The 14,796-nt window shown below is 46.1% G+C and overlaps 1 protein-coding gene across 2 annotated transcripts in view; it reads right to left on the bottom strand.

Annotated features, from left to right (window-relative positions):
- The window catches only part of DOCK2 (dedicator of cytokinesis 2), a 365,121-nt gene that overhangs the window by 297,940 nt on the left and 52,385 nt on the right, over positions 1-14,796 (bottom strand). For both annotated transcript variants that reach the window (XM_015565082.1, XM_006765379.2), the window contains exons 13-21: positions 14,603-14,728; positions 13,286-13,410; positions 7,491-7,589; positions 5,753-5,825; positions 5,552-5,655; positions 3,635-3,818; positions 3,319-3,416; positions 1,509-1,598; positions 357-457 (exon numbers count right to left, since the gene is read on the bottom strand). In XM_015565082.1, coding sequence (XP_015420568.1) covers positions 357-457; positions 1,509-1,598; positions 3,319-3,416; positions 3,635-3,818; positions 5,552-5,655; positions 5,753-5,825; positions 7,491-7,589; positions 13,286-13,410; positions 14,603-14,728 — 1,000 coding nt within the window. The remainder of the gene's footprint in view (positions 1-356; positions 458-1,508; positions 1,599-3,318; positions 3,417-3,634; positions 3,819-5,551; positions 5,656-5,752; positions 5,826-7,490; positions 7,590-13,285; positions 13,411-14,602; positions 14,729-14,796) is intronic.

Here is a 14,796-nt window from a genome sequence, read left to right as displayed (position 1 = left end):
CTATTGTGAGAATTAAATGAAAACGCATAGAAAGCCCAGCCCCTGGCATACAACAACATAGAGGGAAAGAAGGAAAGAAGGAAAGAAGGAAGGAAGGAAGGAAGGAAGGAAGGAAGGAAGGAAGGAAGGAAGGAAGGAAGGAAGGAAAGAAAGGAAGACTTCCATATACTTCTGCCACTGTATTCACCTCAACCAATGGGTTTGCATATTTTTATTTAATCCAAATAACCGAGGCACAAATTGGATTTTCTCAAAAAAGGGAGAACTCACACAGACTAGTGATAAAAGGAAAATACTCAAGTTCCTTGTGCCCTAGGCATCCTGGCAGGGCAAGCAGGAGGCACACAGTCACTTACTTGTAAGCCAAGGTAGCACTGAAATGCTGTTGAATGTAAGCCTCCAGAACGGTGTTGAAATGCTGGAATTTCCGGTCAGCAATGAGTCCAATTATGTAGATCTAAGGCAAAGACAAAGAATCAGTGTTTTCAGGACAGACCTAGGGCAGGAAGCCATAGTCACATGGCATAACTGAACCCCTAGCAAAAATTTTTACCCAAGAATTAGCTCACTAATATATCTTTAGTCCTTTTCATTAAGGTGTATCTCTCCTAAAAAGTGTTTCATGCAGTGTGCTACAGAGCATTATAGGATACAAAGGTTTCTTGGTGAGATAAGTTTGGGAAGTCTCAGGTTGCCATCCTTAGACTGCCTTCTTTATTGCAGGACTCACCAGAGTCTTTAATATATCTATGTGCATCATGACTCTCCGAGAGGGCCATGCAATGTTCAGCACTTCCCTAAGTGGTTGAACAAAGGATCTTTTTGTCAGAGAACATCTTTCCTTCAAGCTAGCTTTCCAGGCCCTCTTAGGAAGCTCTAAGTCACAGTTGTCTCCAAGCAACCTCTTCATAAACATAAATGTCACTGACATAAGGGATTAACACATTAACACTCTGCTGGTCACTGATATCCCCTAGTTCAAATGTTTCTTATGTTTATTTTGACATGACACTGAGGAATGTGAATTAGGACAGCAAGAGAAGGAAGAGACCGTTTGGAAAGAGGGAAAGGAGAAAGATCTGGATGGCATACCCCATGAAAGGTTCTGGGTAGAAAGAGAGAGCGTAGCAACTCTGGTGAGTTGGAGACTATGAAGAAAAAGAAGGGAAAGGATAGTTAAGATACACTGTGGGTCCTTCACAACCTGACCAGAGACAGCTCCTGGCATTCATGGGAAGCCAACTCGGTTACTCATGGTATCCAGCTTCCTGTACTTTCACCCAGAGCCACTCTGACATCAACATTGAAGATTCCCCTTCACGCATTCTGCCCAAGTATCCACTCCAAACTAATGAAAGGAAACAGCAGCTCATTCGTTGGTCCGGTTGCCTAATGTGACAATTCCTCCAAAAGAGTCATGAAAAGGGCCACAAGAGCTGTATGTTCTCAGGGTTCTCTCAGTGAGACACACATTGATGTCTATGCCACAAACCCATCCCCTCTCTTACCAAAGCATCAAAGACGAGGATGTCATACTCATTACTCTGAGAATGCTCCATCATGATGTTGAAGAGGGCATCCAGAGTATCTTGGAGAAACTGGACAAAATAATGAAGGGTGCATTAAGAAAGAGTGCAGGTGACTCAGAAACCCACTTCTCAGTGTAGACCACAGAGACCGAGAGCACACATCCACCATGCGCCATGATCAAGGGGTCCCAAGTTCACATGAACCAGGACTCGGAGCACCCCACCTGTCCACCAACAGAAGCACGGTGGATGAATAAAGGGTGGCATTTTCACACTGCAGAAATAAATAAACCCACAGTGATAAAAAAAAAAGAGCCAACTACTTCTCCTGAGCATTGTGTGCAGTGAGATAAGTCAGACACAAACATGTACATTCTGTATTACTCTATTTTTATGAAATTCAAGAACAGACAAAAGCCCATCAATGGTGATGGTAGTCAGCTTAGTGGTTATCCCCAAGTGGGTATTGACTGAGAAGGGTATGAGGGAACCTACCACAATGCTAAAATGTTCTGTATCTTCATCTAGGTAGTGGGTACATGGGTATGTACATGTATAATAATGCATGGAATGGCAAAAGTAGGTTTACAGTTGTTTGTATAGAAGATAATACACTAATTAATAAATAATAATACAAGAATAAACTGTGTGTTTTGCATACTCACAACTTACGTTTGCCCCACCCTATACATTGAATTGTACTTTTAGAATAAGTGCTCTGTACATATTTTATTGTTTATACATTATACTTCAATTAAAAAAACTTTAAAAAAATAATGCAAAAAGGAGACAGTGGAATTCACTCCCAGATGTCTTCTTTAAGCTGCTCAAAAGTGACAGACCCTATGAAAGGCTGTTTGGGGAACCTCTCTGCCTTTGGTGAACCAGGTAGGCAGGTCAATACCAACCATTTAAAGAAGTGATCTGGACATTCAACCATTTTTCTGCATGTATGGGAAATTAACTAAAATGTGTTACCCCTCCCTTCTAAGGGGTGGGTCAGTATTTCCTAGAGTCCTCAAAACACAGAGCGACTGTATAAAGATGCTGAATCTCGGAGCTTCTAGCTGCACCACGTTCCTCGTGGAAACAAGATTACCCTCACTGGGACTTCCAGGAAACACTCGCTCCAAGTCATGGTGCCAGAGAGGAGGGTGGCTTTAATTAGACCTGAACTTCAGAGGCTGTATTCTCCACCACCCGGTGGACACAACAATACAGCTGGCATTTGCATTTTTTCTGCTTGTTTCACTTAAAATGTGAGCCCTGATGTCCTTCCCATTCTCATGTTTAAAGCATAATGCCCTCCAAGCTGTGGAAACCAACAGTACTGTGTTATTTCTGACAATAATGTGTAGGTAGCACTAAGAGATCATACTGCTATAGTACTTTATGACAACAAAATTAATAGTTACCTTTTAATGAACTTTGTGTATGTCATGTGTTTTCGTTCAGTTATTGGGTACTCTGTGTGAGAGACTGTGCTAATTTTTAAATATCATCACCTTGAATGCTCACAACAACCCTGAGAAGTATGTCCTATTCATACTATTATCACATGGAGTTGGCAAGCAGGTGAGCTGGGATCTACACCCATACTGATCATTTTCCATAAACTGAGCACAGAGATACTTTTCTGCAACTTCACATTCAGTGTCCTTGGACCAAATCATCCCCAGATGTCCCAATAACGGGAAAAAGCTATCCCATCCCCTTCAACACTTTCCTCCCCCCGTCCTCCAAAGCCACTCGCAATTCCCAGCTCTGTTACTAGTGGATGAATACCGACCTTCACCACCTCCTCTCCATCCACAATCTTCAATTTCTCTAAATTCTCCTGCAGTAGTTGAGGCTTCATTCGCCACTTTAGCAAACCCAGCAAGCCCACTAGGACAGAGTGCAGACAGGTACAGTTATCATCGCTGGGTTTGTGCACACATACACATGCATGGTGCAGGCACAGGCACACACATGCACATATGCAGGCACACACGCACAGGCATGCACACACATGCACAAGTGCATGCACACACACAGGCACACTTATATGCATGCGCACACGCACATGCACGCACGCACCCGCACTCACACACACACACACCTACCGTTCTGGGTGAGCTTTGTGGAGCACACTAGGGTGGAAATGGAAAACCCATCCCGGGAGCTGACGGAGAGCCCCCCAACACTGCTGGAGCTTCGACTCAGAGTGGCCCCCTTGTTTTCCATGTGGTGCCGATATGAAGGCAGAGTCAGGTAGGCGCTGGCATCCTCCATCTTCTTGCTGTCCCCCTGGAAACAGCACCTTGTTTACTTCCCCGAGCCAAGAATGTAGACACCCAACGTACTGAGCTTGAAGTGGCCACATCACACATTGTAAGGTGGGGAGGGTCAGAAATCATGGGGAAGCCATCGGAGAAGTAATGAGCACCTGCTAAGGCAGAGCAGCTTCTCCACAAACAGGCAGGAACCCACGTTACATTCATGGAAAAGGGGTTGATCAGCCAGTTAGAGGCTCTGTGGACTTCATTAAGGTCAAAAGGAAATAGAAAATTTCCCAGATAGGACATTTGCATTCATCCTAATTTTTTTGAGATCTTAATACACATGTGCCCGGCAAGATAAGGAATCAGCCTGAAGAAGTTGATATTAGCAAAGGCCCTAGAGTCTGAAAGTCCGGAGATCTAGGCCCTGTCCTACCACTCACAGGTCTATGTCCTGTTGGACACATCCCTTGGTCTCTCTGTGTCACATTTCTCACGATGAACCTAAGGATTCATCATGTTACCTGCTTCCTAGACATTTCAAGCAGACTAAATGGCAGTAATGCACAGAGCACACCCAAAGTGATACGTGCACGAGCCCTTGGCATGTGAAATGAAAGAGTAGATGGGAGCACAACGAGCATTAGAATTCACGGAGCCTTATTCTGAACTAAATGTCACTCTGAGTACTTTATGTGTCTTAGTCCATTTCATTTAAGCTTCGCAACAATTGTAACTGTCGATTGCAATTACCCTCATTATATTATCCTCATTTTACAGGTGAGGAGACCGAGGTTTAAGCAAGGTGAGTAATTTTAAAACTGACCGCAATTGGGACTCTACCCCCAGTGAGTCTGCAATCTGTTGAGAAAGAATGGCTTTTATGCCAAGAGCTAACTTGATATGTCCCAGATGACAAAGCAGAGGCTCCACAGAAGGAGTGGGGTGGTTTTTGGAAAAGTCAGAGAGACTCAGAGAAGAGGATCATGTCATAAAGCCTTGATGAAGCTGTATTTGCCATGCGGACCTCAGACAAAAGAGCAAAGTCAGCCTCCAACATTGAGAAAGCCAAGCGCAAGGGTCTGATGCCTATGCCCACCTCCTGGCCTTGCTGTTTCGCAGCCACAACGTTGCCTACAGCCAGGAGCTAGCAGAGGCACCAGCTGTCACAGGGGTCGCAGGGAAGCATGCAATACAATCAAGGCAATGCCTCCCACTTCTCCAAAACAGCCTAAGTCTTGCGATGCAAAAACAACGATGGCTGACATCTGTACCCTTTACACACGGCCCTTTCACAAGGGTCATCTCATGGGCTCGTCACAAATATCACCATCACCACTGAAGAAAAGGAAACTGAGACTCAGGGAGACATGTGAGATGAGTTCAGATTTGGTCAGCAGCGGGATCGGGACCCCAAATCCTACTATTCCCCCATTAGCTCCAGGGAGGCATCTGTCCAATGTCTACATATCCCACAGGTCCTTTCAGAGCCCACATTTTGCATATATTGAGTATTCCATGTACCCACCATTGTCATATTTCTATAAACTGTTTCATGTACACCTCACAATTATTCACTGAGGGCTCATGGATGAGGAAACAGAGGCCCAGAGAAGTTAGCTTCTGTACAAGGCCACACAGCTGGTAAGCCGTGGTGTGTGTGGTCCTGGGGTCCCTGTGGTTAACCACGAATCCATCCCACCTTGTCCCCTTTGCTTCCTGCAGCCCCCTCACTGCAGAGTTGGTTCCAACTCACTGTACCTTTAGGACAGCCAATTCATGGTATCCGTCCTGCAGCGTGGTCCCATCTTCCTTCATCAACTTCACGTAGGACATGGCGAAGTTCTTTTCTCCTTTGTCTTTAGCTGGAAGTGGCATTGTGAGGTCAGGAAAGAGGAGGACACATGGGCCACCCGGCTATCTCCCTCCTCTCGCCCCAGACGCCACTTGGTTGGTACTCACATTCCAGGGATGACCGATGTCGAAACATGAATCGCAGATGGATCCTCTGCATGTCTTCGATGGGGACAGCCACCTCCACAGGCAGAAACCAGAGCTCAGGAGACCATGCATTACACGGCCCTCCCCACTCCCCCACTCCCCAAAGGGCAGCCTGGCCATTTACTGGAGAGCCCTGCATGTTGATTTATGACCACCCACCCATCAAGCCTGATGAACTGTAAATAAATTACATAAGGACTAGCTATGAAGAGAAAATAAAGTACCAAATGTAATCCATTTGGCAAATTGCAATCCCAGCCAATGAAAAGAGATCTGTAAATTATAGTGAGGGGAAATGAATCTCCCCAAATTGATATAAAAGTCACATAACTTCAGCCCAGGGTTTGATGTGCTGCAAACTGCACACCACACACTTTCCTGGCTCACCACTGGAGTCCGGGCAATGGCAGCAGGGCTTAGCAAATTAGCAATAGTCGTTAGGGGGTATGCTTGAGGACCCCCATTTATGAAAATTAATAAAAATGCTGGAATCCAATAACATTTGAGTAAATCTCCCACAAAGCCTACAGCTCTCTCTGTAATGTGCAATTCAGGCCTCGGCAGAGAAGCTCAGCGAGCTGTGAGAAACCACTTTGGTGTTTAAAAAGGGGCACGTTTACATTGTATAGAAGACTATTAAAACCCAAACAGATGCATACTTTGGGGTGCTTTCTGCTCCAGCAAATGAACATGGCGCCTGCAGAGGTCCCCATTTGGGTGTTTCAGACAGAACACAAGACCTGGGGGCCTCATGGGCAGCTGCAATCCACTCCATTCTCTCCTGCACGCTGAGTGGTTACTATAAGCTACAATCACGTGAGACCCTAGCTGTGCTCGTGTAAGTCCCTGCAATTCAAAGAGCCTGTGGCCCCCATGGTGCGGCGCCTAGTTATACCAGAAGACCTGCCCAGCTTTGGGGTCACAAAGCTATTGAACCAGGGGGGTGTCTGACTGTGCATAAAGTTTACAAGGACCAACAAGGAGGTATAACTGGGGTGCAAGAGAACACAGAGAAGAGGACACCCCCCGCCATGGTTCAATAGCTTGTGACCCCAAAGCTGGGCAGGTCATCATTTTTAAGAAAGTGAGTACAGGGAGACCCACTGAGGGGAACAGAAATACAGGTGACCAGGCAAGGACCTCAGGGTCTGCGTAGCTACCTCTGAAACTTGAGTCATGTGAACGTCTGAGCTTGGGTTCAGAGCACAGGGGAAGTCAAACCTGCTGCTCGTTACAGGCAGAGCTATTTGAAGCTGGGACCAGGCTTCCCTGTTCTCTGAATGGATTCCCAACTCTTCCTCCAGTGCCTGGCTTTCCCTTCTGCTTACTGTGACAATCTAGGAATGTGAGTATCTGTGATTAATGCCACTTCCCTCAGGTCCCTCCCAGCAGGTTATCGTTCAGGTGTTAAGTGGCCTTGTGTAGCCTCACAAGCTCTGTCACTCCTTACTGCTGATGTCACGACACAGCTTGGTGGGCTGGGTACCACCCACGAGAGGACCATCTGACAACTGCACGGTGGCCAGGCCCTCAGCCAGTGGAGAGAGAGCAAGAGAACCAGAGTGCTCACCCACGGGCCCGCCATTTCCACAGCCCGGTGCACCACGGACACCTGTGGGGTATTGCTCCAGATCCCAGGGAGGTGCCTCTGAGCCCCAGATACGTATTTGCTACTATTATTATAATGTATTATTATTACCTTGACTGTTTCCATCCACCGCGGCTGTTTGACTTGATAGTACACTACGGACCGATATTCACTCATAGGCTTGTCCCCTGCTCCCACGCAGATTGCATTCTGACCGAAGAGGGGGAAAACAGAGAGAGAATTCTACAGAGCTGCCCTTTTCTGGGCTTGGGTAATTTTGGTCCCAAGGCCGAGGCTGGCCTTAGGACCTGGGAAAACTCTGCTTCTCCCAGCCCTCCTACCAGGTACCCACATGGCCTTCTACATTACAGATGTATATGCTTGTCCCCAGGCCCGAGGGTGACAGCTGCTTAACTGCAGAAATCCTATTACTTGCATTCTGGAGACCGTAGGAGCGCGCCAGGGCGGACGCAGAGGCCCTACTGCAAATGGTGACCGCTCCCAAAGTCCCTGCTCGCTGCCAGCCTGATTAATCCTATTTGTTTCCTGAGTCTGACTGTGTACAAAGTTTACAAACAGGCTCCCATCAGTCAGGCAGTCGCTGTGCTGATGGATTTCTGATGCTATCACACCAAAGTGCCTACGGGAGCTGGGAAGGGGGAGAGAGGAGCTCAGGCTTCAGACAGACAGAGGCATAGGGGTCTGAGGCAGCCCATGGTTAGGAAGCATCTTCCAGGTACCAGGCCCCTCCTGAGCTCTGGGTTATGGGAATAAGATATTAAAGCTGACATGAGGGTTCTGTTCAATGGAGGAATCATTAGATGGGCGGACATATCACTAAGCAATGCAATGTGATGACAGACACATGTATTTGCACAGAGAAGAGGCATTTGAGTTCCAGCTGAGGACTCAGGAAGGATCTTGAAGAAAAATTCCTAGGCTCTGAGCAGAAATGCCCAAGGATGTTCTGAACAGAGTGAGGGCAGAGCAAGCATACCTGTGTAGGCTATTTATTCCTTGCCATAAAGTCACCCTCCAAGTAACAGGGATTACCTATCCTTTTTTTTTTTTTAATTCTCACTCAAGGATATCATTGATCTTTAGAGAGAAAGTAGAAGGGAGGGAGGAGGGGGAGAGAGAGAAACATAGATGTGAGAGAGAACATCAACTAGTTTCCTCCTGCACATGCCCAACCGCGGCTCGGGACCGAACCTGCAACCGAGGTACGTGCCCTTAACCAGAATAAAACCTGAGCCAAACCAACAAGGGCAACAGGAATTACCTCTTTATGCAGTATACCAACCCCTGATTCTCTCTCTCTCTGTTCATTCTAGTTATTTAGCCACCAAACAGATCTGAGCCAGGATCACCCAAAAGGGGCCTAAGTGGGGTTCTTATACAAGAGCAGCAGATTCTAACCTTGAGTCTATAGAGACTCAGGGATGTGAGGATTGGGTTTGCAGCTCCAAACCCCCAAATTGCAAAACCGTGTACCTCTGGGCATTTGTATCGTCAGAGAGTCCAGGCCTCTCACCAGATTCTACCAGATTCTCCAATAGATCCTTGGCACCAAGCCCGCCTCCTAGGACTGAATGACCCAGCTGGCCGCATGTGGGCCCTGGGACCCCTGGTGAACAAGTTCACCTGTGGGAAGGAGAATCCCACTCCTCTTGTGGCAGAGCGCCCACTTTACTTCCGAGCCACAGGGAAAGGAGGAGCTCAGTTTAATATTGACGAGTCGTACTTGCAGCCAAACTGAGTCTATTTCAAAGTAAGGATATAGTGTCCTTTCAAAACTGATCTCTAAAAACAAAAACAAGAGCCTAGTAGGTTTGGCTCCATGGATAGAGTGTCAGCCCGAGGACAGAAGGATCCTGGGTTCAGTTCTGATCAAGGGCACATACCTTGCTTGCAGGCTCGATCCCAGGCCTTGCTCAGGGCAAATGCTGAAGGCAACCAATCAATGTGTCTCTGTCACATCGATGTTTCTCTCTGTGTGTCTCTTCCCTTCCCTTCCACTCTCTCGAAAATCAGTGGGAAAATATCCTCAGGTGAGGATTAACAATAAATAAATAATGAATGAATGAATGAATGAATGAATGAATGAATAAATAAATCACAAGGAGAACCAGAGAACTGGAAATAAAGACACACATTTCTTCTACTTCTCACAGGGAGGAAGCCTGTCAGAAATTATCGGGGCAATAAACTAAAAACATGCTTCCAAGCTTTTTCTAACCCTTCAAAGGGTGCATTTTGTCTAGCATTGTGCTAAGTCCTTTCCACACCTGACCTCACTTATTTTCATCTTCATAACCACCTCTGATGATTACCATCATTATCCCCATTTCACAACTGAATAAACTGAGGCCCTGAGAGGTTAAGCCACTTGCCCACAAGTAGCAGAGCTGGACTACATCTCAGATCCTCTACTCTTTGTCCAGTGTTCCTTCTAGAACAACCTAGATGCTTTCCAGCCACCCAAGATTTATATTTGGTGACATTTATGGGCTTAGAGTTTCTGTAGCTCCAGTGAATTCCATCTAGCTCATAAAATCTAAAGATACACATCTATCTCTGGTGAAAGTAGAATTGTTGTATGGCAGGCAACGGAATCCCACAAAACTGTCCTGATGATGAAAAAAAAAACCATTTTTTAAAATTTTATGTATTGATTTTTTTTTTAGACAGAGAGGAAGAGAGAGAGAGATTGCTTTGTTGTACTACTTACTTATACATTCATTGGTTGATTCTTGTATGTGTCCTGACCGGGATCTAACCCGCAGCCAACATTCTAAACAGCTGAGCTACCCAGCCAGTGCCTCAGATGATGAAAAATTTTGATTGCCTAAGGCTGGAGAAAAGTCTCAGTATTATTCTGAGAAAGGCCTAAGACCCTCAACCCTTCAGAGATAAATTGGACATTGTCAAACGTGTCTAGAAAGCATCGTGATCGGGACTGAGCCCAGTTTTAGGGAAAATATAGATTTCTATATGTCTCGAGTAAGCCTGTTCAATAATTTTCCCCGTTGCCTACCCCCGGGACCCCAGTTAACAGTCAGGAGGCTCTGCTGACTCTGTCAGCTGAGCACATCTGAGCAGGAATCAGGAAGCTGGAGGCTTTAAGGCCGAGTTGGCCTTGGCAGGCACACTTCAGCAGAAGGGACCTCAGGCTCATAACACAGGCCCTGTTTTACCTTGCAGGAATCACCTGAGGAACAAATGTCACCATGGATGGGAACTCGCCAGAAAGTGTGCCACACCTACGAAGCCACCTCCCGGGGGAGATGCCTATGAGCATCCACCAGGTGGAGTCAAGCCTGGAGACCGCTCTACCTTTCCAGGAAAGATGGCCAGCGGTAATGAACACCTATTATGTAGATTCCCTCACTTGATAGTCACAAGAATAAGGTGCCACTGCTGGCCTCATTTGCAGGCAGAGAATCTTAGGTACAGAGGGATCATGTAACTTGTTCAGGGTCATCCTGCTACTCTGAGCTGAGATGGGCTTTGAGCCTGGCTACCTGGCCCCAGAAGGCATAGTCTTAACCACGACACCACACTGCCCCCCACGCCCTACCTCCCACATTAAGCTGGTCAGAAGGGCAGAGGTGTCTCAACCTGGCCTCTGAGCCTTTTTTTGATTCTCCTTAGACTTGCTTCAGGCATCCACATTGGATTGCCCACTTGAACCCACTGGATTCATGCCCAGGGCTTCACCCTGTAGTAGGTCTGCCTTCTCTTAATGTTTTCCATTCTGCTACTGAGTACTGCATACCAGGTGCCTTACACCTACCATTTTGTTTAACCCGAAATCTGACAAAAAGGATTATTATTCCTCTTTTATAGACAAATAAACCTGCCCAAGATCACACAGCTGATAGGAGAGGCTTGGATCTGAACCCCGAATGTTTTGAGTCCAGAGCTCACCTCATTAGCTTCTCTGCTATGGCCCTTTCTGAGCAAGGTCGTTGAGACCCCAAAGTGAGCCAATGACCAATATACCCCACTGTCCTCTTGCCCTGCTCTGCCAAGTGCCTGGTGCCCCTGGAGCAGGAGGAGAAGTCGGTATCCCTAAAGGGACCCGTTCCCACAGGAGCCCACCAGTGTCAGACAGGAGTGTTTGAGTGAGCCGCCTGGCACTTCATTAGGCAGTCATATTTATTTCTGCAAAGAGAGAAAGGCGAGCCTCCCACAGGCTTCCATAGCAATTTTCAATAGTCAGTCAACTGAACTCCCCCATAACTTCCCTGGTAGATGAAACTGCAAATTATCACCACGACCCACAGCTGCCTCTCCACCTCAGCCCCAGCATGCGTGCTCCCGTATTCATCTGTGAGAAATGCATCTATGCCGCCTGGTGGGGTATGACTTGAAAAGGTAGCAGAGATAGAAGCAAGAATAGCTCAGAAACAAGGTAAGATACCTGCTTTTCTGTTAACTGCTTCTTCTAATTTGTCATTTGGCAGCATTGGCGGCAAGGGTATGAATGGTTTAAAAACTGAAGCCGAGGTTAAAAAGTTCCCCAACAGGTATCTGGGTAAAAATAACTTCAAAGCAGTGGTCTGTACGTTCAGGGAAATGCAAATTCCCTTTCAGATAAAAACCCTCCACTCTTCCTTTATGTTCCTTTCGGCAACATGTCTCTCACTTATTTTATTTTTCAGCAAAGTTTCAGAATCCAAAAAAATAAAATGAGTTAAATGCCTGTATTTTACTCAATTAAATATTAATTAACAGAGCCAGTCTTTATGAACAAAAATGCAATTGTGGGGATTTCCTCAAAGTTAAAATAGATTTTGGTAGAATTAGTTACTAGCCTCATGTTAAAATGAGAAATAACTTGGGTAATTTTTTATATGTATAGATGTCACAGTGAAGTGTTTAGGAGGGCCAGAAACCTGGAATCAAAACCCCCCTCTGCCTCATACTCACCTCATGACCTTGGGAGAGCTGTTTAGTTTCCCGCTCTGTAAAGATGGGGTAATGACGGCAATGCATCATGCTTACCGGGTACCTGGCACATTGCAATGGCTCTGTAATGCTAGTTACTCTTAGGTAGAGGAAGGCAAGATCTGCCTGAGCTCAGGCCCCAGGCAAGAGCAGATGACTTATCAACACTCGCACCACATCCCACTGTGCTATCTGATCACCTACTGCGGCCTGAGAGGAGCATTTGCCCATGCTGCCACTTCTGCTGAGAGCAATTTTATTTTCAGCTTAAGTGTTCTGAAAGGAGAAATTGAGACGCAAGACCCTCCCACACACCGGTCACAGCTGCTGACAACCTTAGAGGAAATGTAAGTAAATAGATGTAAACACACATGACAAATATTGTAGAGGACATATGCTGTCTAAATATTTATAGCAACGTGCTTTGCATTCTTGCATATACTCGGCCAGCCCTCTGGAGACCAATTTACTAATGAGGCTTTCCACCAGAATCTGGCTGAGCGCTGGGAATTTAGAGCAAGTGTTGGGTTGTCTGCGTTGAGCGCATCCTGAGTCTCCACCAGCCTAAGGCTCTGTATTGATCTTTTTTTTTTTTTTTTTGCCATGAATTTTGCCTGAATAAACCAGCTCATGTTTCAATGAGAACAACATTTTAACTGCAAAGGCTAACCTATGGAGTGAGGCCAAGCAAAAAGAAAAAGAAAGAACTAGCAGTCATGAAAGGAGAGGAACAGGCATTGAAGAGCTGCTTTGGTGTGAAGAAATAACAACACCAGGTCTTATTATGGGCTACTGTGCTAACCGAGCTCTAAGATGTAGGTCACATTACTCAACACCATCCCGAAGGCAGCTGGCATTTAGAGAGCAGAATCAGGGGTGGGAAATGCAAATCTTTACTAGCAGAGGCCCCCAAGGGGGGCCTTGTCACCCAGAGCAACAGCAGGGGTCCTTACAGACAACGTTTTGCCATCCTCCGCGCACACACACATGATCACTTCCATGTTCCTCTGTGTGGTCTTGTTGTACTTGTCAAAGTCGCCTTGTAGGAGAGTGATGTAGATGTCGTTTCTGACATCCCCTGAGGCAGAGGGAGAGAGAGAGACAAGAGTTGGAGTCTATACAGCTGGAGGGCTGCTGATTAGAGAGGAGGAGAACAGGGGAGTGAGCGGAAGTGCCCCGCCTTCATGTCCATTAATGAAATTAAAATCAGAACTGCTTGGAAAGGCATTTTACCTCATCGGGGAGGCGGGAGCAATAGGTAACAAGGGGATGGAGGAACACTAGGAAATCAGTTGCAAAGTGTTTGGGGGGGGGGGGGGGGGGTGTAGGATGGTCAAAACTGGCCATGTATTTCTCTCCATTGAAATCATTTAATTTTCATCCTCTAGTGACACCTTCTGGGAAGGCAAAGGAAAACTCCAATTGAACTGATCCAGGCCCATTAATAGCTACCGTGGACACTCACTGATCTTTTACTCTGTGGAAGCGGAACATTGCTCATGTGCCCAAGGAACCCAGAGTCAGGGATGAGGAGCAAAGGGTCTTCGGGGATGGGGGCAAGAAGAATTGAAAGGGAGTCAAAAGAAACTGAGGTCTCAGGTAAAGCAAGCATGAAGGAATGACAATACAGGCCCCAGTGGCTGTGGAAGGAAGAGAGGAAGTCAGTGAGAACAGTCGTGGACACAAGGTTTAGGACAAAAAGGAAACTTTCCAAAGAATCTCATGTAACCTCAGTTATCTTCGTTTTATGACAGACACATTGGGAAAATGTTCATAGTAATGGTTACTTCTGGAGACAAAGATTTGAGGGAGCTTTTAATGTTTCACTTTATACCTTTTTAAGCTATCTGAACATTTTACAACAGGCATGAAGTCCTTTGGTAATAAAAAAAATAGTTTAAAATTTTAAGGGAATGAATATTCTCCCCCAAAGAATGGACTTATTCTATATGTAGTAAAATAGAAAAGATGTCCATGCTAAATAGTTAAGCAGTGAAGCAAGTAACTTTATATATAAAGAATATGAAGTAATGGTGTATAAAGCATATAAAGGACAGCCCCACTTGTGGGGAGAAAGTGCATGTGTATATTTATGTTTTTGTGTTTAGTAAGTGAATGTGTAGATTTCTATAGATACAAAAATTGTTTTCAGTGGTGGCCTTTGGGAAAATTTAGAAAAAAGCAGTGGAAAAGGAAGGAGTTGATTTTGTAAAAAGAAAGGATTCAACCAGCCAGACCCCCACCCCCCACCCCATGGGGAAAGGCCAAACCTGGCATGATGATCTCGGGGAAGCCCAGCTTCCTGGCCACCACGGTGGTCCTGTCCACCAGGTGGGGGTAGTCCTTGCGGATCTGAATGATGTCCCCCACGAGCATCTTCATGGTCACCCAGAGGCCTGGAAGGAAAGAGTCACCATGAAGAGCCAATTTCTTCAAGGTGTTCTCTCAGGCTCACCCCTGCCCC

This window comes from Myotis davidii, unplaced genomic scaffold, assembly GCF_000327345.1.
Source record: "Myotis davidii unplaced genomic scaffold, ASM32734v1 scaffold399, whole genome shotgun sequence".
NCBI lineage: Eukaryota > Metazoa > Chordata > Mammalia > Chiroptera > Vespertilionidae > Myotis > Myotis davidii.
The sequence above is the reverse complement of the archived record's forward strand: the minus strand, read 5'-3'. Positions and strand labels throughout refer to the sequence as shown.